At 49.4% G+C, this 27274-nt stretch overlaps 2 protein-coding genes across 7 annotated transcripts in view; one reads left to right on the top strand and one right to left on the bottom strand.

The window, feature by feature from the left end:
- On the top strand, positions 1–27185 carry LOC111863548 (PDZ domain-containing protein 2). 5 transcript variants are annotated; one of them, XM_023849959.2, is made up of 8 exons: positions 1–131; positions 2476–2522; positions 16456–16635; positions 20898–21831; positions 22805–23211; positions 24198–24437; positions 24519–24651; positions 25462–27185. In XM_023849959.2, exons 3-8 carry the CDS (start codon positions 16467–16469, stop codon positions 25517–25519), a joined length of 1941 nt encoding a protein of 646 aa, XP_023705727.1. In that variant the 5' UTR covers positions 1–131; positions 2476–2522; positions 16456–16466; the 3' UTR covers positions 25520–27185. The 5 variants fall into 5 exon arrangements, with proteins under 5 accessions (XP_023705727.1, XP_023705726.1, XP_023705728.1 ...); XM_023849958.2 differs by having other exon boundaries at positions 1–135; XM_023849960.2 differs by lacking the exon at positions 2476–2522 and having other exon boundaries at positions 1–135.
- The window catches only part of LOC111863561 (partitioning defective 3 homolog), a 94880-nt gene that overhangs the window by 67369 nt on the left and 237 nt on the right, over positions 1–27274 (bottom strand). The window lies entirely within an intron of this gene.

The raw sequence follows: 27274 nt of genomic DNA, 5'->3' as shown, positions 1-27274 counted from the left end.
TCGGGCTTTAGATACTGAGGTGCGCGGATGTTGCGGCAGTGTGACCACAGTTCGATGCTTTCACAGTGCAGTGTCCGTGTAACGTAGATCGCCCTGAAGAGGACACCTGAAGACAGCGGCGCGCGCTGTCGGTATGTAAGTTGACACATGCAGTGTAGGCTTATGGGTCATTTAACGACACTGATTCAACTACATAAGTTATATAGCTTTGAATGGCCAGTAGTTACGGATTTGGAAGGAGGTGGTCGTGGCATATTTACAGTTATTACTCAGGAATTCTCTTGGAGAGACTGAAGGAAACCTGGATCAAGTTGCGGCGTGGGAGACACACGCAATCACTGGAAGTCTTTGGGTGTCCCTCAATGTCGGTCTGGACACAACAGCGGATAGAAAATGCACGGGTAGCCTAACCATCCAGGCGCCTTCGCTTACTTTTGCTTAGTTATCTCGAAAACTGCAAGACGCGTGTTTAATGTCGCCCCGATAAGCATGTGGCAAGATGCGGGTTCACGCAAAGTGTCCTTTTGTAAGGAAACTGGGGTGCGGCGGTGGCTGTGTGGACAGACGGACAGACATGTTGCGAACGCACGGGCGACTGGGCCCTCAGCGCTTGTAAAAAAAACCGAACAAGTCGAGAAAGCTGCAACAAATGTGTTCCTAGCCATTTTTCATGTCTGTGGCCTTGACGTCATCTACTGCTGCAAAGCTACTACTACTACAGGTTACCACACTCCACGGAACCACAAACTCTCATACCCCTGTATTCCGTGAAGTATTCGTCACACCGAAAAAAAATGGTTTAAGAAAAGCTGCAGGACTTCGGCCTGTTCGAGGTTGTGTTCCAGTCTCTTGTACGATAAGTCCTTTTTTTGAGGAACGATAGACCTGGATTTTAGCTTCACACAAATTGGGGGATGGGCGTACTGGACGGATACAGACCAGAATGCCCCCCCTCCCCCTTCCAGAACATTACCCACTGAAAGACTAGCAATAGACATGCAACAGACCACTCTAGATTTGCATTCGGGAGGTGTTTCGCGGCTTTCCTCAGTCTCTCCAGGTAAATACTGGGATACCACCTCGAGTGCGACCGTGCCTTTCAAATCCTTTCCAGTTCACCAGTCGACGCTTCACAACGTCGTTAAATAAACACCGAAAAATCAACCAATGACAAGACTGTTTGCAAAAGGAACGCGTGTTATCAGCACGGGCGTCACGTGTTTACACAGCTACACCTGTTCTGTATGCATGGTACAGTCTGCCACACTCTTCTCGGATACAGCGGCTTGTATTACGATAAAAGTGAACCTACGTTTCGAAGGAAAGTACTGCTTCCATATTTAGGGTCGAACAGCAAGTCACTAGCAAGCGCCCCTACCTGCTCGCTTGATTTACTCTTCGATCCTGAAGATGGAGGCAGTACGTTCCTCCGAAACGTCAGCTAACTTACACGACATCACATCCCAGAAGGCGGTACCGCTGCGAGAACCTCAAGTCCAGCTCTCTCGAGAGCACAGGTTACGTATGAATGTCCCTATGTCTAAGCCCTACATGACGGAGCAGGAGACGGGCCAACTTCGCTCTCCGCCGCTGTACCCGACCGCGGCGCCCCGGTGACAGAGCGAACAGTGACACTTTCCGTCGCGGCGTCCAGAAGGAGTTGCCAGAGTTTAGCGCTCGCAGAATGGAGAAGAGATACGCGATATATTCACTGATGTAGGTTACCTGAACAACACCCGAAGCACGTCTGTGTTCAACGGGACCGGGGCACGGCGATTGGCTTTGGTTCCCGTCGTGCGTATAGAATAGCTCTCACTACGTAACGGTCTGTCACCACCTGGGGATGACGCGTCCTCAGAGATGCCGTACACAAAGGCTAATACGTGTCAGAAATGTTAGTCCTGTTATCTGCTTGAATATCCTCTACAGACATTATGAAACCCACATTTCTTTGCTGTTACGTACACCCTAAATCATAAAAATAAACCAGACACCCTTTAAACCAATGTGGTAATAATGTGCACCACCTGTTTTAACATGCTACATGCTCCGTAGGGTTCTCAAAATAAACAGCGACGGTTTCCCCAAACAGCATCAACCGGTTGGGCTTTGTAGTGGTGACGTAACGTGTTTCCTGTGAGGTACGAGCTGGATTCTTATACAGATCGAAACATCCTGTAATATATATGAAACAAAGACTAAGTGGTTCTTAACCAGTCGTCTACGAGGTGTTGCATTTACAAGACTATCAAGTGCCCAGCTAATGCATATAATATTGCGGAGTCGGTTTAAATTCTCTTCGCACTTGATCAGAGAGGTCACCCCCTCCTCAAAGCAGCCGACAGTGGGTGGGTCACTCGGACTCCGTGTGCTGGAGCTCACCACAGCACCGCTCCCTAAATACAGCGTGTATTGCCGTTGCTGCGGTGCCGAGGTCAGTAATGGTGAAGCTATACCTTCTTACTGTTGTTGCAGGTCGCCAGAGGTCAGCACCTGGTCACACGATGGACAGCCTCACTCAGGTAAACAGGGGTGTGTGGCACAACCTACATACCGAGTTTTCAAGTTTGCTAATAGGACATGCAACAAGTTCCACTCGTTCACCGTTCATTATGGTCTGACTGCGGCACATTTGGACCGCGACAGTCAGATGTTATCAGGGCCCGTAATTTCTGCGCCACCCTGCAGCGGTGCGTGCGAGAGCGGTCCTAGCCACTAACTAACTAACTAACGCCACGGAGCACAGCCGGACCCTGTCCGCAGGCAGATGAGTGCAGACCACGTGTTCACACCCTGTTTTTTTAGTACACCTGTCTCTCCGCCTGAGTATCACAACTTCTCTCTTTCCTAAACTTTGTATACATTTCTGATCCCTCTCTTTGTCCACCTCACCCTTCAGGCATTCATAGCCACAGTGCTCTGCAGTATCCTTCGGAACACTTCGTGACACAAAGCTGCAGCGTACGTAAACACCAAGAACGCAGTGCAAGAAGACAGCAGCATACAAACGAATGTGGTGCATTCTCTGTGTAAGTAGCTCTAAAGCTGTATGGTTTACGGAAACTTGTGCTGGACAGAAACTGAATGCGTTCTGTTCGGAACAGTTTTCGCTCCGACAGACATTCGGCCGGTTACGTTCGCGCGCAGGTCTCCATGTGAAGCGTCCCGTATTGTTGCCCGATTTTAATCAAAACACTAAGACACAAACAAATTTTAAGAACTTCTCCGCAGTATCAAACTTTGTGAAAATCCATTCAGCTGCTCTCCGGACAGACACAGCGAAGCTATTGCAGGCATTTTGCATGAGAACGCGCACAAAAAGAACACCAGGTCTGCTGGCCGTCGTAACACACGGTCCGCGGACCACCCGTTGGAAAATACCCGCATGTGTGACTCGTTTCAAAAGTAGGTACGAAAAAGCCAACATATAACGAACGTCATGGTGCAGGGGTTTGCTTGAACAGCTGATAGTTATACAGGTCATGAGTGGGAGAATAGCGACAGACGGAAGAGGAGGTTCTCACGTTGTGATAGAAAGGCTCACAAACACAGCAATTAAAAGCACTGCTCAACATTACCAGATACAGTTCGATTTTTTGACGCAGCCAATGCCTACTGAATACGCAGTAGAATGCGCGTTAGCTAACAGATATTGGGAATTTAACGGCTCTATGGGGTAGGCGATACAGCCACGTTGCAACTCCCGGTGCGCAGTTCCGTGGCCATCACTGAATATCTGGCCAGTACACACATCGGTAACGTAAATACGAGTGTAATAAACAGGATATCGGGCTCTTAGCAAGCTGGTTGGTTATCAGTCTGTGAAATACAAAACGTGAGAGGAGACGGGTGAAGACGGGAGGGGCCACGGACTGTGTGTAATATGGGCTGAAGTGGCTCAAGATATGGCCAATGGGTTGCTCGGTCAGTCACTCCGTCAGTCTGGATGCTGAAGACACCGGTCTGCCCCGGATGTGACGTGGTACGCTCTTGTACTGTAACCATGGCTACCACCGGCCATCCTAATGAAGTTGTTCATTAGCATCGCCAGTCGCCCTTCATGCTGCAGAAGGGCGAACTTCCGACGGAAGAGCCATTTAGCGCGCATCTTGAAATGTTCGTGTTTTCTCTGAGCAGTGCAGAGTGACGATATGGTCAGCCCGTATGGGGCTACATCACAAGAAATTTGTACGTCGAACAACAAAACGGTCGTAAAAGATGAAGCTGGGAGGAATTCGAAAGCGGTCGTGGCCAGTATTACAATTGTACCGTTACAACTTCCGGGAGAAGCCGAATAAAACAACTAGGACCCTCACGACAGCCGGCCACCGCGTCCTCGAGTCAAGACTGATACATGCCGAATAGCAAGCAGGGGTGCCAACTCCGCCTGCAAAAAGTACAAGTGTACTTGGCCCACTGTTGCAGGGACCCCATCGTCACGGTTACTCGTATGAACAATGTGGGAGTCTTCAGACCTCAACAAAATGTTTTTGAGTTCGGCGAAACGGTGATTATGAACGGCGAGTGAACCTTAGGCCGTGGTTCTAGACCGGGTGCGTTCATATGCCGATTTGTCATCGCGCGGGACGGGCAGTGCTTGTCATCAAAATGACGTAAACATGTATTTGTGAACGCGCCCAGAAGCAGGTGGTGCAGGTGACAAGAGGCCTCATATGGGGACTCTCTACTGCAATGGTAGCTATATTGTTATTTATTGCTAGTGGGGTGGGACTGAGTCCCTTGTACTGCGGCCACTTCGGGCCTGTTGTACCAGCCCCAGATGATAGGTGAGGGTGATTGTGGAGCAATTGGTGGAATGAAGATTGGCAGGGGAAACCGAAGTACTCGGAGAAAACCTGCCCCAGCGCCACTTTGTCCACCACAAATCCCACTTGACCAGACCCGGGATCGCGGCCCAAGGGTAGCTATAAGTGCCACCTGCTTCAAAGTACAGCAATCCTGAATTTCATCTCCGTCCCTCCGCCGGGTCAGAGATGAGGCCCCCTACTTGAAGATCCAGGATGTGATAATGTGCTGCCTGTCAGGGCTATCGCACAACTCAAGTATGGAGTAATGGTGGAATGGTGACTATCAGGGGAAAGCAGAAGAAACTGAAGTACAAATGTCACGGGAAGATATTCGCGTTCACAAAGCCAATCCGTGTGTTCAGCTAAACTGTAATTGAGTGGCGGTTTGTATGTATGCATGTTGCAACCCGTTTGAAGCACAGTGGTAACTACACGCACCATTTACTTTAACATTACAAAACTCTGAATTCTGTCCACAAACTGTATTTATATATTTCATATAGTTCTCACAATGATAAGCGACAGTTGGCCATTGTAGTGGAGACGCGGTGTGTTTTCTGTGAGGTGAGGCTGTCATTCCCGCAGTACTAGCAGTCACACGCCGTAAGCAGACTGTGACAGTGTGCCCTGAAGATGGAAGCAGAAATGTCGGTATCCACCTGTGAAACCACGGCGTACGTACGTGCCAGGAGACAGCCACCAGCTGCATGGCCTGGCGACCTTCCTTGCAATTAGCATTAGAAAGCGATTGACTAAAACAGTTGAAACGTGACAGCGCTTCTCTCTTGTTCACTCTCATCAGCCTTGAGAAAGTACGCGACGCTCACGGCAAACTAGCCTTAAACATTCCTGCTACAAGGTCGGCCATTCTGCGAAGATGGAAACCGGGTATTCTCGGTGAGCCGAGATTTCAGACGGCTAGGGACATGCAGTTTCGCTTGCAGTACGACTGTGTTCAGGTTGGTTCTGCGGGTCCACACAGACTCCTAAGCAATGGGTACCAGGACTTGAAGCGGACCGAGGTTAAGAGTGCATGGAGGTTTGCCTCCACCGCCTAAGTGGCTTCACACCGCAGTTCTTAGCGGCAATGTATTCACGTTAACTGTTGTTCGGACAGGACGATGCAAGCCGAAGCACCGGCCATCTCCCTATGAGTCGCTTTTGCGCGAAAGCAGCCACTACTGACAGTGTTTCCATGGCAACTGAGGCAACTGCCGACACTTAACGCCCAGTTAGGTCACGGGGTCAGTTTTCAAATATCGAACCCCAGCATGTGGGCCGCTTTCACTCTGAGCTGCGGGTTCGAGCCCAGACCGGCCACGGCATGAACAGATGCCTCGTTCCGTTCAGAGGAAAGCAAGCAAGCAGTACAAGCACGGCGTGGGTACAGGAGAACACAGAAACAAGTTTCCCTTGTGTCCGCCCTCTGAGGTTCCCACTAGCGTCTGGGACGTGACGCCGTGTAGTGGCGTAGCCCCAAGCACAGCAAGACGCATGCTTCTACCAGACTACACGGAGTCACGTCCCAGAAGACAGTACACTTCAGTCTGACTTTTTAAAGTGGGAGACCACTTTCCAAATGCGCGTTACACAAAACAAGTAGACCTAAAATAATTTTGCTATTCGTCTTACGAGAGAAAAGAATCACTCCGAACGCTTTTCCCGAGTATGTTCATGAACTGTCGCTTGGCCGTAGACCGCTTGACGGACCAGCCGTGGCCTGCAGGCCGCAGCTTGAGGGCCCAACTCTGGCTGGTCCCATTGGAGATTCAGGTGCAGCGGTGGTGCTCTATATTTCCCACATTTTGTCTGAAGTAACAGCTAGATGGAGAGGAATCCTTCTTGTGAAGCTAACAGTGGCTCAGCTGCTCAAGATATTTCTGGCCTTTTATGTAGACTACCGTACTGACTTGGGCCCTCCTCCTCTCCAGGAGAGCCCAGTTCTCACATTCAAAATCTTTCAAGACGTTTCATCCAAAACTGTATACGCATTTCCGGTCTATGCCATTCGCCCTACATTGCCTCTGTTACGTCACCCGAGTGGGCTGTCCGTGCAAAAGTGAACCAGACGACGCCAACGCACCTTTCCCACGCGTGACGAAACTTGAGAACCTCTTCAGGTGGGTGTAGGAAGAAGGTGAAGAATAGAAACGGACGAGGACTAATCGCGGTGCGTTCGCCTTTCTCTAGTGTTCCGTCGGCTGTTTAACGGCGCCCTCAGCATCCAGATTGTATAGCGTACGTGAATGGTGAACTGGAAGGGACTCGGAAGGAAACAGGGGCGAGGAAACCCCGGAGGAAGTCAGTCAGGATAGGCGGTGTGCCGGCCGAGGTTCTAACCGAGCACCTCCCGAATGCAAGTGTGCGGCATCACCTCGGCGGGGCAACGGACGCTCCAAAAGTTCGGTCTCATCTCGACCTAGCGCGTGTGACACAGAGTACTACAAGTTTCGGCCGCGTGTGTACACATTTGTGGGACAGCCTATAGCTTGGAATGTGATGTCGTCACTGGCAGCTGCCGGACACTCAGGAATGTCCTGAGAAGGGCGAGCAGCAGTTGCGAGAGGCACAATCGAAAGAATGAAACGATCAATCGATTTTACGGAGCTGAGAACATCGTGACGGGATTACGTATCAGGAAGATATCGGTGAGCCACGTTGCCAACTTAGCCCAACTCACCAAATGAGGACAGTGGGTACAGACAGCGCACACACGTTCCACGTGACAACAGAGCAGAATGGAAAGCTAACATGGGCCACTCTGTCCAATTCCGTTACCTGCTGCTAATATTCACGAATCCATGTAGCAGACCGGCTCTGTGGCCCACCCTGCCTCCAGGCGTGCAGTTTCACCTCCACTCCCCCATACGTCCTCATGGCATGGTGCTTACTTACGCAGAGGGACAACTTTACCTCTTCCTTCAAAAAAAATGGGGAAGAAATCGTGGCCGGTTTTAAGTTAGGGCAGCGGATATGTCCGTAAATATTAATAGGACGTTTAAATTAAGGATGGTGAGATGGGTGGATCATGTGGCATGTAGGGGAGACGAATTGGTCAGCCTTAACATATGAGGGTGCAGATTGGATTAATCTGGCTCACGGCAAGAACTAGTGTCAGGCCCTTATGAACACGGCAGTGAAGAATCCGGTCCTGTGGGCTGTGAGGCCGTGTCGTTGTCTTGAGCACGTGACTACACGTTTCCCGTGCAGTTGAGAGGTACAACTGAAGTGACTGGGAAAAGCCACACAATTAGTATGGACAGTCGATTCAAATGCGAGGGAACCAAGTATACAGAAGTCATGAGGATTGAGGCATTATGTTCTTCCGAAACGCTGGTACGCACGCGGTCACAATACTAATCTTGAACGCCAGGAGCAGCCCAGAGTTCAGTGGCCAAGACTGATGCAGATTAATGGCAGTGGCTTATAGGAAACGGTATGGAATGCCTAAAAGCAATGGTGTTTATCCACTGTTATTTTAATGCAGAACTAGCGACTCGAGTGCCTAGTCGTCAAATGGCGCCTCCGCGAACTAGTTGCACAACTGACGCGGACAGGACGTTGCATTACTTCATTTTACACACATAAAGAGAGACAGAAAGAGATGAACTGCAACAATTCAGCAATCAGCAATCTCTATACAAAGCAGGCGCAAGGAGACTGACATCTGAGTTCACTGTAAGCTCTCGAAACAGCAACTTCTGTCCCTTTTCTGCTCAGGCCAAACAAGGCAAGGTTCCTGTAAACAATGGCAAAGTTGCCGGAGGATGAATATCTTCTAACCAACCAACCGAATGGAATTGAGTCCTTCATGAGAAGCTGATAGTTGCTGAGCGACTCCAAATCTTCCATGAAATCCGAAGGTTCATCACCGTGTTCACAAGAGACCTCCAGTTTTCGCTATCCTGAGCCAATTGAATCCAGTCTACACATTCCCATCCTACTCCTTTAGGTTCCATTTTAATAGTATCCTGCGCACGCCTAGGTCCTAGTGATCCCCTTCCGTCAGGTTTTCCTGCGAAAACTGCTTAAGCATATCTCCTCATATGAGCAACATGGCTAACCCATCTCATTTTCCTTGGTTTCTTCATTACAATAATGTTTTGTGAAAAGTGCATATTATGACCCCCCACCTTTTGCAGGTTTCTCAGTCCCCGTGACCCCATCCCTCCTTCTCAGCACCCTGTTCTTCTTCCGTCTGCAAGGTGGGCTGCCTCTGGCACTCGGCTGAGGGGCAGGGCCCGAGACAGACAAGCAAGCCTGAGGAGCAGCGGCAGGAGAGTATGACACTCAAATTAAAGTTGACTGGTGCAATTAAAACAAAAGATTCAAATCGCGCCCCAAAACTCCACCGCAGTACTTGCCCTGTGTTCTCGGCTCGCGACATACACCCGGTTGCAGGTGCACTGCTGGCAAAAGTAGACGGTCGTCAAGATTACACTTGCTCCTGTGACCAGGAGAGGGTTTCCGAGTGCCTCTGTATGATAAAGCGACAGTAAAGACGCGTGGGGAGTGGAGACATAGCTCCACCATTCTCAGCCTCGGCGCTAGAGGGACGTGAGTCATCAACTTCGCGCCCCAGCCGCTTTACCCCCGGCACAAATTGTATGGGAGGCTGGGTGGGCCCCAGAGGCGGTCTGGACTCTATTGAGAACAGAAAACTCTCCTGTCCCCGCCGGGAATCGACCCTGATTCCTCCGTCGCCGAGCCCGTAGCCTCCGGGTTCCTTTACAAAGCATGAACCTACAATTCATGAATGAATTGTGCAGTGAGATTGTTCACAATATTAGGGTGAAGAAATCAAAGCGGATAAGATGGGTGGAGCATGTAGCAGGCATGACAGTTGAGACAGATATTATCAGAAAATTTCAGTCAAAGAACCTGGGAGACCAACGACTGTGTCAGTAGCCCAGATTATACAACATCCGGTAGTTGGACGGAAATTGAATAGTGAACGGGAAGGGATGTGAAAGGAAGCAGCCTGGGGGAGACAGAGAAGAACCACGAAGCACCTGCCAGTCTGTTCCCGAGAATGATTCAGAAGCGCGACACTCACCCACGACGTTCGGTTGGAGATAACATTAAAATGGATCTGAGATTGGATTAATATGGCTTTGGACAGGTCTGTTGGGACCATGCCACAGCTCAGGCGGTTATTCGCCGACTTCCAACCGCGGCAGCCCGGCTTCGATCCCAGGTCAGGTCATGTGTGATTTGTGGTGGACTAAGTTGCAGTGGAGCAGGTTTTCTCTGAGTGTTTCGGTTTCCCCTGCCAATTCTCATTCCACCAAATTGGTCATCCTACCATCGACGCTATATAGCTTCGACACTGACAGTAGACAAGGTCTATTCCTGGACTGCTGCGAGCTTGGGGCTCTCTGAAACCAGCCACTTTCTAGACCTGACATCTTGTTATGCAGGTCACGGGGCTTGGCCGCTGTTTGCATCGTGTGACATGCAAGAGTGGCTCTAACTCTGCCTCCACTCCCCTACATACACCTTCGTGGCTAGATCATGTAAGTGGAGAGTATGTTAGCGCACGCCATATAACAATTATAATTTCACAGCACACGACATCAGCAGTTGATTGAACACTGTAAAACTAATGGTGCCTCTCCAGTAGCCAGCAACATGCATTCCGAAGCACGAGTCACCACGGCATGGCGCGTGAGGAAACCGCTCAGAGTATTTCCACCGGTCATAACCGAGTCCACTTTGCAACGCTTGACCTCCGAAATGTACCTTACCAGACTGCACCCCCCCTCCCAAAAGTGCAGTCACTCACTATCCCCTCCACAAGCACACAGGGCGTGACTTCCGCCACCCTTGAGACTCACAAAATCTGATCTTCCTCAGAACGTTCAGGCTAATGAGCACTGCTCAGGCCCTGCGTAACATTCATGCAAGAAACCAACTAATTATGCCAGGAGTGCAGTATGCCACTTCAGGCTTCAAACGCTTACTGATCATAAAGACTTACAGTCTAAACAAGTATACTACAAAACATATTGTGGCATGTAGACCCGTCGCTAGGTAACGGCTCTACCAACAGACACGAACGCAACAATTCCACGGCAACAGGAGGATACAACATTAATGGGAAGCGTCGTAGTCTACGCGGTCCGTGCTGTAGCTACATGATGCAACAACAGAAGAACTGCTGAGAGAGTTTTTTCCATGCGGTCCGTGCCGAGGCTACGTAAACAGTAGCTTGTCCGTTGTGAGTGAGTGAGATCACCGTTCAAGTGATTAGACTGCTGTTGTAGCAGGAGCTACTAATGATAGGGCATGATCTGCTGTACTGAGCCAGGATTGACAGAGGCCTTGTATATGTTGTATATACTTACTGACAACAGACTTATTACTGCTGACTCTGACTCTGGCAAACGACAGATCCGTCCTCTCGTCAGAGAGAGAGAGAGAGTCACAGATGGGTGCTCTATTGCAAGACAGACTGGCCGACTGACCGTCGGTCGTAACATAACTTCGACTGTTGTGAGTGAGTTGGGAAGTTGGAAGCTCGGGAGCTGCAGCGGAAAGGCGCCAGCCAGCGAGAACAGGGACCGTTGGACACAGAAGCAGAGGAACGTCCACTGTTGGAAACCGCTACCAAGCAACGCAGTGAAGACAGTGACAGAGAACAATAGTCAGTGTGTGATAGTGATGTGTAAAGTGTAGGCACGAATTATTTAAGAAATCAATGAATCCGATTACCAATCCAAACCCCGACTAGTCACAATCGATCACGTGACAATACTAACACGAGAGCAAATAAAAACGTGAACAGCACCACCGTCTGGGATGTGGCTCCGTGCAGTCTTATAGAAGTTCATCGACTTGTGGAACCTACTGCCTCCGTCATCGGGGTGGAAGAGTAAGCAAGCCAACCAAGAACATCCTGCTGATTCCTTGCCTGGCTTACTCGTGGATCCTGAAGATGGAGGCAGTACATTCCTCCGAAGCGTCGGTGAATTTATACGGGCCTACACGACATCACACGACTCTTCACAGTCACCGCTACAATCTGATAGTGTCACATGGACTCCGTGTTACTCAGTTTCTGCATTTGTTGAGAGATCACAGCGTTTCGAAAACCTCATCTGCCTGCATCTTCAGGAGAAAAGCTGGCACGTACACATTTAGGCCTGTTAGAATCAGTTTGAGCCACTGATAACATGTCTGGATAGCGTGGCGGCGACGCGAAACGTGGCTTCAAAATTGCGTTTGATAGCCAAGCCTTCAGCAAGACACGAGACCCACCCCGAAATACAAACGGCTTAGTCCTTGTCATTGAGCTCTGCTTATAGTCAACAAAATTAAGTGACGTCACTGTAATATATATATATATAGCAAATCCTCGCTAATCCGGAGTAATTGGGTGGGGGAAGAGGTCATCCGGATTAATGAAGCAAAATATAGCCCTAAAGACAAAAAACCCTTAGAACCAAAAAAATGGAAAATGCAATAAGACAGGCAGTCCTGATGAAAATAAATAACAAAATATCAGTGCAGCGGTTTCTTCCTCTGTTAGAAGTACAATCCAGGGTCTCCTTCATCCAGCTGAAGCCAATCTTGGACATTTCCTTGCGTGGCTTCAGTCTCTGCAGCCGCCCCCAAGAGAGCCTGAAAGTCCTCTTGCTCCTAAATCCCACGTGTCTGTCGTCGTCCGGAGCGGCCCTGGGGAGCACGCAGCCTCCTATCCAGTGGGTACAGGGGGCTCTTTCCCTGGGGTAAAGCGGTAGGGGCGTGAAGCTAACCACTCACCTCAAACTAGTGACGAGGTCAAGAAAACGTGGATCAATACATCCATTCCCCCATACGTCTTAAGGACAGTGCTGAATTGGTTAAGTACAGGGACAACTTTACCTTTTTACCTTTCACTCGACTGTGAACAGAAGTTTCCATATTTCGATCCCGATTGCCCGACAGAAGGATTAACTGTAAGCGGATTAGCGAGGGCTTACTGTACGTCGCCTGACAGGGCTAGTTTCTCTGTTGCCCCAGAACTAACTACTTCGGCAGCGAACTGTGTTTAATGTATTTACTATCCACTTCCTGTTCTGTTGTGGTTTTACTTCTTTATATGCATCTCCACAGTGTTTATTGTAAGTGTCCCCATTATGTGCCGTAGGCCAACCCGAGTCACACTACCCATTGGATGAGGCTGGCTCCAACAGAGGAGGTGCCCTCCAGCCTTTCGCCTTAAGACGGAATAAGATTCAGTTTCCGAAATGTTGTGTTCTCCAGAATACCGGACGATGCACAAAGTAGAAACAGTTACCTCCAATGAAGGCCGCGCCATAGCTCAAGCTGTTAGTCGCTGGCTTCCCGATCCCGGGGTCTGGTCAAATGGGATTTGTGGTGGACAAAGTGGCGCTGGGCAGGTTTTCTCCGAGTACTTCGGTTTCCCCTGCCACTCTTCATTCCACCAATTGCTCCACAATCACCCTCACTTATCATCTGGGGCTGGTACAATAGGCCAGAAGTGGCCGCAGTACAAGGGACTTAGTCCCACCCCACTAGCAATAAAAAAAATACCCCCAACGAACTGGGAGTCTAGGCAGCAACAACTAAATTATTTCCCACCTCATTCGGAATTATTCTTTCACATGTCATAAAAATATGAAAGTCTACAAGACTTCCCAGGCTAACTTGCGTGTTCAGAATCCTCGAATCTTATCGAGGAATTGCCACAGATTCGCATGGAGCACAATGAGGGGCAACACTGCAACAACAAAAGGAACCACCAAACATTCCCTCGCACGCTTTTGTTCTGACGTCATTGTCTTAGGAAAGGCCTGCCGTCAACTGTCACTTGTTCCCAACATGTGGCAAACAGTCCCACAGTTCGATGCTCTCTTGTTGGTTGGGAAAGGCCCCCTGGAATATGGATTGCCGTGACTTCAGAAGAATGGAATTAGGCGGGCCAACACGAGATGTGTAGGGTGAAGTGGGTATACCGAGGGGACAGCTTTTGGCAATGCTAGCTCATTAACCCATGCAGAAGAGTCTTTCTTCATAATCTGACAGTCGTTCACCCGGTCAGTACACTACAGCCTCACATAGGAACGTAACAGTAAAGTTGCCGCTGAGCGCAATGAAGCATCACGCCATGAAAGTGTATGGGGGGCGAAGGTGTAGCTGCAAGCATTCTTGATCTCAGCACTAGATAGAGATGAGTGGTTAGCTTCATGCCCCTGCCGCTTTACTCCCGTGCCAACTGGGTGGAGAAAAGAAAAATTCTTGACTTTGCCGAGAATCGAACCATGATTCCTCGGTCGTTCAGCCCGTAGCTTCCTCTGTATATCGGCTGAGCTATCCCGGCTCGGAGCCAACACACATTGTTTTTTTATGATTCATTTTAATATTATCCCATCTGTCCCTCACCCTTCAGGTGTATGGGACAGGCCTCCGGTCCGACGAGGTGTGGACCCGTTGCCATAGCAGCAAACTTTTCTCACTCTTCCAGATGCGGCACTGTTGCGGGACTGCGGTCACCATGACAACACTCAGCCAGTTTCGCTGTAGGAACAACTGAGCCCAGCTGGGCTCTAGGGAGAAAAGGTTATCTTGTATAGTTTCAGTACGGCTTTGAAGCCAAGAAACCCCACTGTCTATGAAGATTACCGTATTTTAGGACGTGACTCCGTATAGTCTAGCGGAAAGCTAAAGATTTCTGGAAAACCTGATGCCTCCAGGATACACCAGACTGCACGGCGCCACATTACATTCACGGGCCGTGAGAAACTCGAATGTGACGTTAGTGCGACCTGCACGCCCGTGCGCAGTCTACCAAACATAACGGTCCTCACACTTACAACAAAATGGTGTGTTTTCATAATTTGAGGGCTTCACGGCTGTGGCCAATAAGTGGGTACAGTAAACTCTCGCTCATCCGGTTACAGTTAACCCGGTTCGAAGTATAAAAAAATAGAAAAAATGCTGTTCAGAGCTGGGCACATGCTTTGAAAGTCACATGGCATTTAGGAAGGCAGACGAGTCACTTGTCTGTTCAGACAAAACTTGACGGTTTCTGCAAACCTGCATCATTACGTTCAGAAACAAGTACAGCTTCTGGGCCTTCTAGCGGTGAACAAGTGTATTGTCTTCTTGTAGTTCTTAAATAAGGGCTCTACAGTGATATTTTGTTATTTATTTTCATCAGCACTGCTCATATCATTACATTCTCCCTTTATTTGTGTTCTAAGTTTTTTCTTTTTTCTGTCTTTTAGGGCTACCTTTTGCTTCACTAATCCGGATGCCCCCCCCCATTACTTCGGATTATCAAGGGTTTACTGTAGCAACGTTTCGGAGGAACATACTATGACCATCTTCAGGGTAGACGCTACTGATATAATTACTAACGTAATTATTAATTTGATATTTGCCAAATAACAGGTGTGCGCTTGTTTCTTCACTTCATAAACTGAACGCACAATGGAGATGCCTTACGCTACGATTTCCCTCCTGAGTGCGCGGTGCAGGGTCAGCCGGAATGCAGCAGCACAGGCATAAGCCTCCTCTATTCACCTGTAAGCTGCCACAGGGTTTAACAAAATATCCTACCCCACTGGAATGCAGAATAACACATGGACTCAAATACTCGCACTTTAACTGGACGACTGAAGAATCGAGGTTCGATTTCCAGCTGAGGCAAGAGATTTTCTGTTCTAAACACAGGGGCAAGTTTGTCTTTGTGTACGGCGGTGCAAAAGAGGCCTTGGCCTATTGTTCTCTTGTAGGAACGCACAGTTTCGTCCGTCCGTCCGTCCGTCCTCGGCAGATTCCGACGGCTCCACAGGAGCGGGCAGTGCTGCTCAGAGCATGTAGCACGCACAGGAGGGATTAGAAAAGCATACACAATTTTGAGCTTCATTGGCTTGCACTTCGACCCTGAGGATGGAGGTACTATCATCCTCCGAAATGTCGGGCTTTCTCCAAGCTACGTGCCGTGGCAACCCAGAAGACACTCAGAGCAGTTAGAAGGTAGCACTGCTGATTCATGTACGGGTGGTACTGGGTTCAGATCTCAGCCCGCCGATCAGATATCTTTTCGCGGGTTTCCTCAGTTTCTCAGGGGAAGAGACGGGATCGCTTCCTTCCACTGCTGTGTAATACGAGCTTCTGACAGAGCCATGCCGTACGGTAGTTGAGCGACGTTTCGGAGGACTATTACCTCCAGTGAGCAGCCGGTAAGCAGTACGATCGTCCAAAACGCCAGCGGATTTCTACCGGTGTACACGGCGTCACATCCAACAATAAACAAGCTATTTGGAGCAGTGCTGCCTCAAGAGACACAACTCACCGTGAACATAACTTTGGGGCAGCCTGTCGCGTTTTTACCTGACTCAGGCCCTTCGAGAGGAAGCGGCTCCTCGCCAGTTTCTGCACGGAGCACGAACTGGACAGGCGCGCGGCCGGGGTAAGCTACAGCTGCACTTGTCGGGGGCGGGAGTGAAGGCCTTGCTTGCTGAGTGTTAGGGCTGTGACGAGTGGCTTTCAGAATTTGCTACAACAGTCGCCTGAGCGCGAAATGGGATTTCCTACCGCCATGGAGGCGATCGTCTGTTCCACGCTCCAGCCGCTTTAACTCAGGTGAGTCTACATGAGGACCACAGCGTTGTGACGCTTCCCGTTACCGTTACAGGACGCCGCGCCATGAGGTGGTTCCGGAAACCAGCCACTGACTCGCCCCGACTTCTGAGTCTGTCGCCCCTCCGGTGTGGGGTAGACACGACTGACGCCACGGGGGTGTCCACATGCTGCCGGCGTTCCAGCGCCTGCGCAGATCTCTCACCCCATGGGCGCCAACACCGCTCCAGAATAGGTAAGCTCATGTATCGGGTCAGGTAATCTCCCGAATGCGAGACCGTGGGGGTTACGAGCTTGAGCCAGTGTGCTACATGTCCAGCCCATCGTGGCCTCCAAATAGAATGATCTGTATAAATTGAGTTCCTCGTTGCATAATAATTAGTTCTTCATGATATATTTATCGATATACCCTCCCACGTTATCCAGCCTCATCTTTCTTTACACGTACACAGCAAAGCGGTAACTATATATACCACCTGCTCAAACATTAACACATTTCTGTATTTTGCCCACACATCGTATATACGTGTTCCGTACGATTCTCACGGGTTGGTCGCTAGAATTGAGATCAGTGTGTTTTCTGTGAGAGAGGAACCGAATTGTTGTACAGTAAAGCCTCGCTAATCCGGATCGAAATGTGAACAATGAACAATGCTGTTCACACTTGAGTACATACTTTCAAAGACGCATGACATTCAGGAAGGCTGATGACTCACTTTTGTGTTCAGACAAAACTTGACGGTTTGTGCAAACCCGCATCATTGCGTTCAAAACCAAGTACAGCTTCTGGTCTTCTTGCGATGAACAAATGCACTGTCTTTTTGCAGTTTCTAAATAAAGGCTCTGTTACTTATCTAAGTTTGTTCACTGATCCGGGTTATCGCCTAATCCGGGTGACCTCCCCCTCCCCAATTACCCCGGATTAGCGAGGGTTTACTGTGTAGGGTTAAGACAGACTTTTCTTAACAAGGTAATGAACCCCCGGGTTCCATAAAAGATTCGGAACTTCCTGATGACCTAAGCAACTGTTAGCTTTCGGAGAATGGGGAGTCAGCAACAGAGCGGAGCTGCACGGTCACGTGTTTCCGTGCACAAGATGCCGAGCATCAGTTTTCTGCTGAAGCACCGTCTGCAGTCCTGCACAACACGTGGAGCAGCGGCGTCGAGTGGTAGGATCGGGAAGGAAGCGGTACTGTGCTTGTGCTCCCGAAAAGACTCGAACAGAGCACCCCCAGAGCATGTCTACTGCGTGCCCGCTGGGCAGCCCCTCAATGCGGTGTCTGGCATCGGCTGTGGGACCCACCCGGACTCCTGTCCACTGGGTACTGCCTGGACATGGGGACAACGTTCTCTTGAATTCGAAGCTTCCTCACGAGATGAAGTTACCCCTATGTCTAAGCACCACAACTGTACTACCGTCGCCTGTGCTGTCAGCCGTTTGCATGTCAGTCGGGTTGCCATGAACACGTCACTGGCAGATTAGTGTGGCGGTGATAGGTAAAGTTGCTCCTGTGTTTAACTAATTAAGCACTACGCCATGAAGGTGTATGCGGGAGTGGATGTATAGATCCATATTTTCTTGATCTCGGAACTAGCTAGAGGTGAGTGGTCAGCTTCAGGCCCCGGCCGCTTTACACCCGGCGAAAAAGTCCCCGGTACCCATTGGATAGGCGGTTTGGTGGGCCCCACAGCAGCTCTGGACGACATGGAGAAGAGAAAAATTTTGACCGTACCGGGACTCGAACTCCGACCCCTCGATCGTCCAGCCCGTAGCCAGTCGCTATACCGGCTCCCAGTGTGGCGGTTTGCGATCCTAATCTCGGCGAGTTACCGACTGAGCTGAATGAGGTTTTTCGCAGTTTTTCCTCACTCCTCCCAGGCCAATTCTGGGATCGCAGAGGCACCCTGATATCCGCCACGTCTGTCTCCTTCCTGATTCTTTCCAACGGAAGATGCAGCAGTGGTGTGGCTGCAACCGCAGTGTGACGTGCACTGGTCACTCCCGCGAAGCAAGCGATGTCGGTTGCTAGGTAACGGCAGTAACGCCCCATTTCGGGCGATGTGAGTGGTTCGGGCCCCCCCCCCCCGGATAGCTGAGATCTGCAATGCTGGCACAGCTGATTTAAACAACAGAAATGTTACCACCTTCAAACCAATTTTACCTTAATTTCTGCCAGTTTTAAAGGCGGAAGGAACGTCAAACGAACCACTCATTTCTATCCAGTACGGAAATACATCATTGAAACAGATCGCCCGATGGTGTCACGGGTTTGAAACCCAGTTTGCGATGGCGCTGGCTGTTAGTGCTCATGAATGAAACAAGAAATGATACGCAATTTTGAAAGTGGGAGCTTGGATGAACGATACATCGAGATATTTAAATCGACCGAGACTGGCCCAGGCTCTGAGCGGTCACCTGCCGGAGAGTTGGTTACTACGAGATTGGTTTACACTTTACATGAAGGCTATGCCGATCATTGGGATCGTGGGTTCGAATCATACTTGTGGCGTGGATGTATGTGTGTTTTTTCTGTGTTCGTGTCGTCCTGCGTAGGTAGCGACCTTGCGACGAGCTGATCCCCCGTTCAAGGGGTCCTACCAACTATTCGTAATATTCATAGCTCCAGAATAATTCTGAAGGGGAACACGCCAGGGGGCCTAATCTGTCAAAGGAAGAAGACAACGGTTGAAAATACAAGATTTTAACCCCTCCTGTCCGGGAGCTCCAGTACGGAACATCTGCCTCGATTCTGACGCACTTGGTATTTATCTACAATGGTAAGAATTACCACGCCTTTCCTGGTGTCGGTTCGTTTCCAAGGAAACGTGACTCACGCTACGCGATGTTCATTTGAATGAGTCGCAAGCAGCGCTCGGTCTGATGGACATCCTTCCTGCGGTCGTGACGCAATGACGACCTGAGGTTATAAGCAACGATGTGGCTGCGCCCTTCAGTTGCAAGAGAAAGCCACTGCAGTTTGGTTCCTAACTTCGCTGTCATGTTGCTGTGAGGGTATCGGCCATTTGCGTATCACACAGATGTTTTGCTGGCCTGGTGATGAAGGCAATGCAGTTCTTACGACGTGAGTATTGACACCATTTTGGCAGCAGCACATGCTGACATGTCTGCACGATGAGACACACGGCTTGTCCAAGTGCTGTATCAGTATTTGTGAAAACAATTAAAAGAAACGGAACGAAACGTCAGAATTATGACGATGTAAGAACCTCGTTCACCTCAGAGGTGCGCCCTCGCATCCACTTCCGGTCACCAGCCGTGGACCTCGCTTGGGTTTCTTCCGGGGGAGAGCCACAAATTTACTGCGGACTTAGGTGTAAGACAGGTTGGATTTGGGATTTGACTATGCAGAGTACTGTCTCGTGGGCTGTGACACAGTGTAGTCTGATGAAACGTCACCGACGTTTCGGAGGAGCGCAGTGCCAAGGCAGGAGGTGGCTGCTTGTTTGGCTTACTGTTCTAAGCTGAACATGGAGGTAGTATGTAGGATATGCGGTCGTCACAGCGGTGGCTATGAACAGTACCGCCTTTTGGGTTATAACACCGTGTGGTTCGTTGAAAGTGAGCCGACGTTTCGGAGGAACATCGCCCCCATATTCAGGGTCGGATAAGGCGGCTTGCCACCTGCTTTCATGCGGGTATCTTGCTCGGCTTATTCTACCCTGAAGATGTATTCCTCCGAAACGTCGGTCGACTCGAGCTGCACGGTATTATATCCCAGAAGATGATACTCTTCATGGAGGTGTTATGTTACTCGGAAACGTTTGTGAACGTCTACAAAACTAGACGGCGTTACAACTTACATGCTGGTACTCTTATGTTTAAGCCGTTTAAGACCGTTTACTGATCGCCCTGAGTATTCAGGGTAGGATAGACGATGCAGGGGTCACATCAACACCGCGACAGGAAGTGTACATCGGGCCCAGCGCTAGTGTAGTGGTGCACGGCATTCGTAACAAAAATTTCAGTCTTTTTCAGGACCAGAATCAGTTTTAGTGAAAATTTCCAAGAGGTCTTCCGTACACTGAAGTCCTGTAGTCCTGTGTTCGTGCAGCCAACTGTAACCCCCTTCGCTTCACTAACTGCACGGGGCAGAACCTCTCAAAAGCTGATGGTCACTCAGCTCGCCAAGAAATTCCGAGCTTTTTATGTAACCCGAACATTCATTACAGTGTTCATAACAGCCCCCTCCCCACAGGAACGTATCCTGAGCCAGATGAATCCAGTCCACACCTTATTTCCTTAACCTACGTTTTAACAGTATTCCCATATCGGCGCCTCTAACCATTCCAGATCGTTTCTCCTCCTAAGTATGCTGCTACATGCCCCGCCCATCTTGCCCTTGTAGCCCGACGGGCACAAGTTTGTTTACCGCTCAAACAGTGGAGTGGGGCAACCCGGAAGCGACGTAGCCACATCCTCCCTCCACCCTCCCGCTACACGCAACCGAGACTAATCCGTCGAACCGTTGCTTACAGATCTGTCACCAGTGCGATGGCAGCGCCGAAAGAGCATCAGTGGCCAGGAGTGCGAGCAACCCGGCCGCCAGGTGCGCGCATCCCGCGAGAAGAGAAACCCGCTGCTGGACCGGGTGAAGAACACGCGCCTCTCGTGCTTCAAGTCCAGCACGAACATACTCACCGTAACAGAGCCGGAGCACCAGGACCTTCTACAACTCGTGAAGCAAGGTCCTCGGTTCAGTGTCTCCGAATCTAACGACAACGTCGTGTACTTTGGCGACGGTGAGATGGACGACCCGTCCAGGCACAAAACATCGACGTCGTGCCTGTCAGCCAAGCTCCGGGCGATGTCGGAGAAGTACCTGCGGTCCTCGACAAACAAGTTCCTGGCGAAGTTGTACCGTAATGCGGGGAGTAGCACCCAGGAGGACGGCGGGCCCCGGAGGGGCAGATCCCAGTCCGGGGCCAAACTGCGCAGTTTCTCGTACGGGGCGCTGCCCGGATTGGAGGAGTTCCAGCGACGGCACAATCCTCTGTACCACGAGGAGGATGAAGACGATGACGTAGCGGCGGAGGACACCGACAGTGGCATCATCATCAGCGACTCGGCCAACTCGTCCATGATGGAGCGGGACCCGGGGCCTCAACGGGCTGCGTCCCTCGACCGACGCGAAGTCTTCCGACGCTACGGGGGCGACCTGGAGCTGACAGACAGACAGCGTCGGCGCCAGAGGCTGTGCGTAGTGTCGCCGCCACCCGTGCCGCCCCACAATGAAGAGGCGGCGCCGTTGAACGTGGGGGGCGGGGGCAGGAGGGAGTTCAAAGTGGTGCGACTGCAACGCAGCGACCCTGCTGAGGAGCTCGGAATCTTCATTGCGAAGACGCAACTGTCCGAGCAGGGCAGCGCGGGGTACCTGGTGGCGCACGTGGTTCCGGGCGGACTGGCACACAGGTAACATCATCCAGCTGCCCAGTTCACGCGTCTCCTTCAGCCAGCCCTTCCTAAAGTAGAAGTCGTGAAGGTTTTTGGGACATGGGATCGCCAAAAATAGGCTGATTTCATTTTTATTCCAGAAGGCTACGTTAAATTACAAATATAAAATTAGTCGTTTAAAGTACAATGGTAACTGTACACACCATTTGCTGAAACATTAACATTTCACCCACAGAATGTATTTACTGCTCCGTATGACTCCGACAACAGCGATTATTTCCCTAACCAGCATTAACCGGTTGGTACCCTTTCGTGCTGACGTGGACCCGACGTTCATGTAAATAATGCTAAACAATTCAGTTCGTACTGCACAGAAAATGCAGAGCGCCTCCGTTACTAAGAACAAGCAGCAAATGCTGGGATGGTTCCCAAGTTCCCAGCTGCTACTGCGTGCCTCATGCAGCCCCCGGATTACCCAGCCCAATTAATGAGAAGATTGAAATTCCATGAACCTTGTTTACAACTGTTCACACAAGGTCATCACGCAGGCTAGTGACCTCTGCTTCAGGCCCTGGACAATTTGTTTGGTTTGTCCAGTCCACCCAGACGTAATGTGTTTTCTGTGCGACTGAGCTGAATATTCAGTTGTTATTTAGATGAACTTGAGGCTACCGGAGGCAAATGGAAAAAAGTACTTTATAGGAATTAAAGGTCATCAGAAATTATTTTTGGGGACTACTAAACCACATATTATTTTCTTATTATTATTATTATTATTTCTGTGAGGTGGGGTGAGACTGAGTCATACTGTACCAGCTCCGGATGATAGACGAGTATGGAGCAGTCGGTGGAATGCAAATTGGCAGGGGAAACCGAAGTACTCGGAGAAAAACTGCCCGAGTGCCACTTTGTCCACCTCCAATCCCACATGACTTGAAGCCGGCGACTAACGGAATGAGCGGGTTGTGCAACTGCTTGTTTGTGTGCGCAGGGAGGGCACCCTGTGTATCGGTGACGAAATTATCAACGTCAACGGCCGGCGCCTGCGCGGACTGACGATGTCTGGGGCGCGAGATGCCCTGGGCAGCGGACCACGGGATGTAGACCTCGTAATAGCCCGACCACAGTGGCAGGAGGTCTCCGCCCCACCTCGACCGAAAAGCATGATGCCAGAGAGTTCAGTGGACTATGAGAACGTGCTGATCCTGCCCGCCACGGCGGACACACCCCCAGAGGAGCATCAGGACTATGAGGAGGTTGTGTTCAAGTGTCCCTCCCCGGCCAGCAAGGTGATCAAGAGGAGACAGCACTTCCAGAAAAACAGCAAAGTGTTTCGGCGTGCAATAGCCAGCTACACTGCAGGCGGCCAGGGCGACGAGCTGACGGACGCGAGAACAGGTGCCTAGAGGGGGCGATCTCTTGCAGACAGGGTGAACCGGGGTGGGGGTGAGGGGGGACGAAAAGCACTCCAGCGCTTCTCAGTTCATAAGACATCACAGATTATCCCGACATCCGTAAGACTTACATCAAAAAGTGTCCATGTTTCTGTACAACTTAATGTTCGGACAAGCAGCGGGTTGGCCTCCAGATTCATAGAAACGAGCGCAGGTGTCCACGTGATGTTGCACTGTCTTCATTAGATTTCAGTAAAATCTCGAGCCCTTGCCAAATCTCCGCAAGTTCTCGTTGCAAAGGAGCCTTCATTAGATCTCAGTAAAATCTCAAGCTCTTGCCAAATCTCCGCAAGTTCTCGTTGCAAAGGAGCCTTCATTAGATCTCAGTAAAATCTCAAGCTCTTGCCAAATCTCCGCAAGTTCTCGTTGCAAAGGAGCCTTCATTAGATTCAGTAAAATCTCGAGCTCTTTCCAAATCTCCTCAAATTCTCGTTGCAAAGGGGCCTTCATTAGATTTCAGTAAAGTCTCAAGCTCTTGCCAAATCTCTGCAAGTTCTCGTTGCAAAGGAGCCTTCATTAGATTCAGTAAAATCTCGAGCTCTCTCCAAATCTCCGCAAGTTCTCGTTGCAGAGGAGCCTTCATTAGATCTCACTAAAATCTCGAGCTCTTGCCGAATCTCCGCAAGTTCTAGCTGCAAAGGAGCCTTCATTAGATTCGGTAAAATCTCGAGCTCTTTCCAAATCTCTGCAAGTTCTCGTTGCAAAGGAGCCTTCATTAGATTCAGTAAAATCTTGAGCTCTTGCCAAATCTCCACAAGTTCTCGTTGCAAAGGAGCCTTCATTAGATCGCACTAAAATCTCGAGCTCTTGCCGAATCTCCGCAAGTTCTAGCTGCAAACAAGCCCAGAACTGTGTCAGGGGAGAGTTCACTTGTACTTCCAGCAAAGGTAGGCTGACATGAGTTCACCTGTCTCGGATGCTCTGTTGCAGACATTGGGGGCACCGAAGACCACACCCTCATGTCTACTTCCAACTTCTGCACGCTGCCCCGCCGCCCACGCTCGTCTGTCTGCTCATTCCACACAGTCATATTTGAGAAGGGTCATGGGAACAAGGGGCTGGGCTTCACCATCGTGGGAGGGCGTGATTCCCCCCGTGGGGCTCTCGGCATCTTTGTGAAAAGTATTCTGCCAGGTGGACAAGCAGCAGAGGACGGTCGCCTCAGAGCTGGTACGTGGAACACTGAGGCACACCTTCTATAAACATATGTCAGTTGGAGGGTAATACTAAAATGTATGCTATCTTATGCAGGAGATGAATTGTTGGCTGTGAACGGTGAGGTGTGCCATGACCTGACGCATTCAGAGGCAGTGGCACTCTTCAAGAAAATCAAGTCTGGTCCTGTTGCACTCCATGTCTGTCGTAGGATTCGAACCAAAGACTCGTGAGTACTTATTACTATGTAGCAATAGGTTGATCACTCTCGACTAAACGCTGTTCAGCAGTCCTTCTCAAGAAGCTAACAGTCACTCAGCAATCCCCCCATCTTTGATGGAACCAACTGTTCACGACCACATTCACAAGAGAGCATGCTTGTAGTGAGCCAGATGCATCTGGTCCATACCCTCCCACACAGTTCCATTAAGGTCTATTTTAGTACTATCTTTCCCTATATTGCGAGAGGTACATCAGTGCAAACAAAATTACGACATGCCAAGAATTCCATCAGTACTTGATTTGTTTCTTTTTGTGAATGCTTGGAAATATTTTCTGTACTCCCACCTTAGCCGTGGTGGCTGACATTTCTGCGGTTCTGTTCAGTCCCTCCGGGCGACTGTTTCCATTTCATTATACACACTCATCTCATTCAGCAGTAAACCATCTGCCACTTATACCTGCAAGCAGAAATGCCTGTTCTTCCCCTAGGACATGGTAGGATAACACCCAGATTAAGAAATTAAAGTTGATTTATGTAATTAAAAAAGGGCTTGGAATGAGGATTAAAACTGCATTCAGCAATGATCCTGTAATAGCTACGAGTACATGTGGTTGTTAACCGCCACATCTTCTGTGTGCACTGATAAGAGTACAGAGTGACTGTCATAATCTTTGGGTGTTCTCTATTTCGTCTAGTTAGAAGCATGTGTATACACACGAAACTGAATGAGGTTCACAAACCACAGATTGAGAGCCACTGTTTCATAATAAATGCATACTGAGAACTCCAGAACGTTTCACCCCTCTTCTATTGCAGATCAACAAAAGCCAGATCCTGCACAGACCTGGTTCAGGGCACAGAGACCGAAGACTGACATGCAAGGGTGGGGCAGTGGCAAGAGCTATGTATCTGCAGCAGCTCACACTTTTGGTCTGTCAAGATTCTTCACTGAAAATGTGGTTACAAATGTACACATGACCACACCGGTGGCAGCACGTGAATGTGCACTTCATTCTGTTGCTACGACTGCCGTGCCAGGTCAATGAGTGTCAAAAATGCAACTGTTCTGCTGGTGCTAGCTCCCTTTTCTGAATCAGTATGCAACCTGCTCTACTGGATGATGTATTTATATTTAATACCAAACTAAATGCATGGTAAATGTTTGTTTTGCGTCTGAGGAGGAATGGCTCTACTCTTGAAGCAGCTGACACAAAATTTGACAAGGCCTGCAGTTCTGACAGGAACATTTTCCCCAACTGCTGTAAGAGCACAAGTATGAAACGTCTCATGCCTGTGCACATGCAAAGACCAAACAACACGTATTTAGTTTTTGTACAATGCAACTATGTAGCAAACTCTGCTACTCAGAAACACTGTTTAAAATTGATGAAATTCAGCAGAACCATTTTCAGAAAACAGCATGTTGATGTAATGTAAAATTCACTATTTTGTGCACTATCAGTTTTTTTTTTTAACTGGACGTGTTTTCACTATCAGATGTGTGGCAGGAAGGGTTCCTAATTAGCTGGGCCCATTTCAAAAAGCCAGCCTAAGTAACTGAAGCTGTCCAGTTTAAAAAATTCTGTGTTGTGAGAAACTGAGGACAGTGAAGGCTGTCCTAAATAGCAGTCATGTTTACTGTAACACACTCAGGTCATGCAACTTCCTGTTCCTACACACTGCAAAATGTAGGTATCAAAATGCCCTGCACTCTGTACAACGCAAGCTCACAGGAACACAACACAAAACTCAAGATCGGTCTCTTCGTAACAACAGTACTGTTCACATGACACACCTGACAAAGTAAAATCACACCATGAAAATGGAGGCAGGTCCCTCAAAAATACTGATACTCATGCACAAAATGACATCTTGTAAGACTGAGCAGGGAGCACATTCAAATCTGTGCCCAGAGATTGGCTGTGGCCTTCTCAGCCCCTAGAAGCAAATACTGGTAAGCAGACCGCAACTGCAGCTTCCACATGCTGAGCCTGAGTTACTGATAGTAATTAAATAAACCAGAAACAGAGAAATGGATGGATTCAGAACCAAACAGAAACAGTTTCAATATGAAAGTTTGCATCTGATGCAGGTAGCAGTCCCAGCTGGCACACCAGAAATTACACTACATTATGGAAGTCCGCTGCTTCACCATCAGACCTACTTCTCTGTCACTCCCCTGTATACAGCTAGTTTCTTAACCACAATAATACTTATCTGAGGCACTATCCCAATGGCAAGACTGAGGAAAACTACAAAAAACCTCAGTTAAGACAGCCCATGTCTGCACAGATTTGAACCAAGAACCTTTGGAATACAGTGCAGGAGTGACAACATGACTGCCATATTTAGTGAGATCCATACTATGCAAGGATGAAGCGTCGTACCTTGCACGGCACGGCGGCAGCAGAAACATGCCTATCACCTGTTGCTCACGCAAGGTGCCATCCCTGTTGTGCGCTCAGCAACATATCTCAGTTACCATGTCCACTGTAAATACATTTTGTTGTACGCAATAAAGAAATTGTTTATACCCACTACAAAACTTGTTCATTTTACATGCCGTTTTGTACAGGTCCGAAATACAGTCTCTTACTCTGAGAGGCATATTCAGGCAAAACAGGAAGTA

This window comes from Cryptotermes secundus, unplaced genomic scaffold (assembly GCF_002891405.2).
Source record: "Cryptotermes secundus unplaced genomic scaffold, Csec_1.0 scaffold184, whole genome shotgun sequence".
Lineage (NCBI taxonomy): Eukaryota > Metazoa > Arthropoda > Insecta > Blattodea > Kalotermitidae > Cryptotermes > Cryptotermes secundus.
Note: the sequence above shows the minus strand (reverse complement) of the source record. Positions and strands in the feature narration are given on the sequence as shown.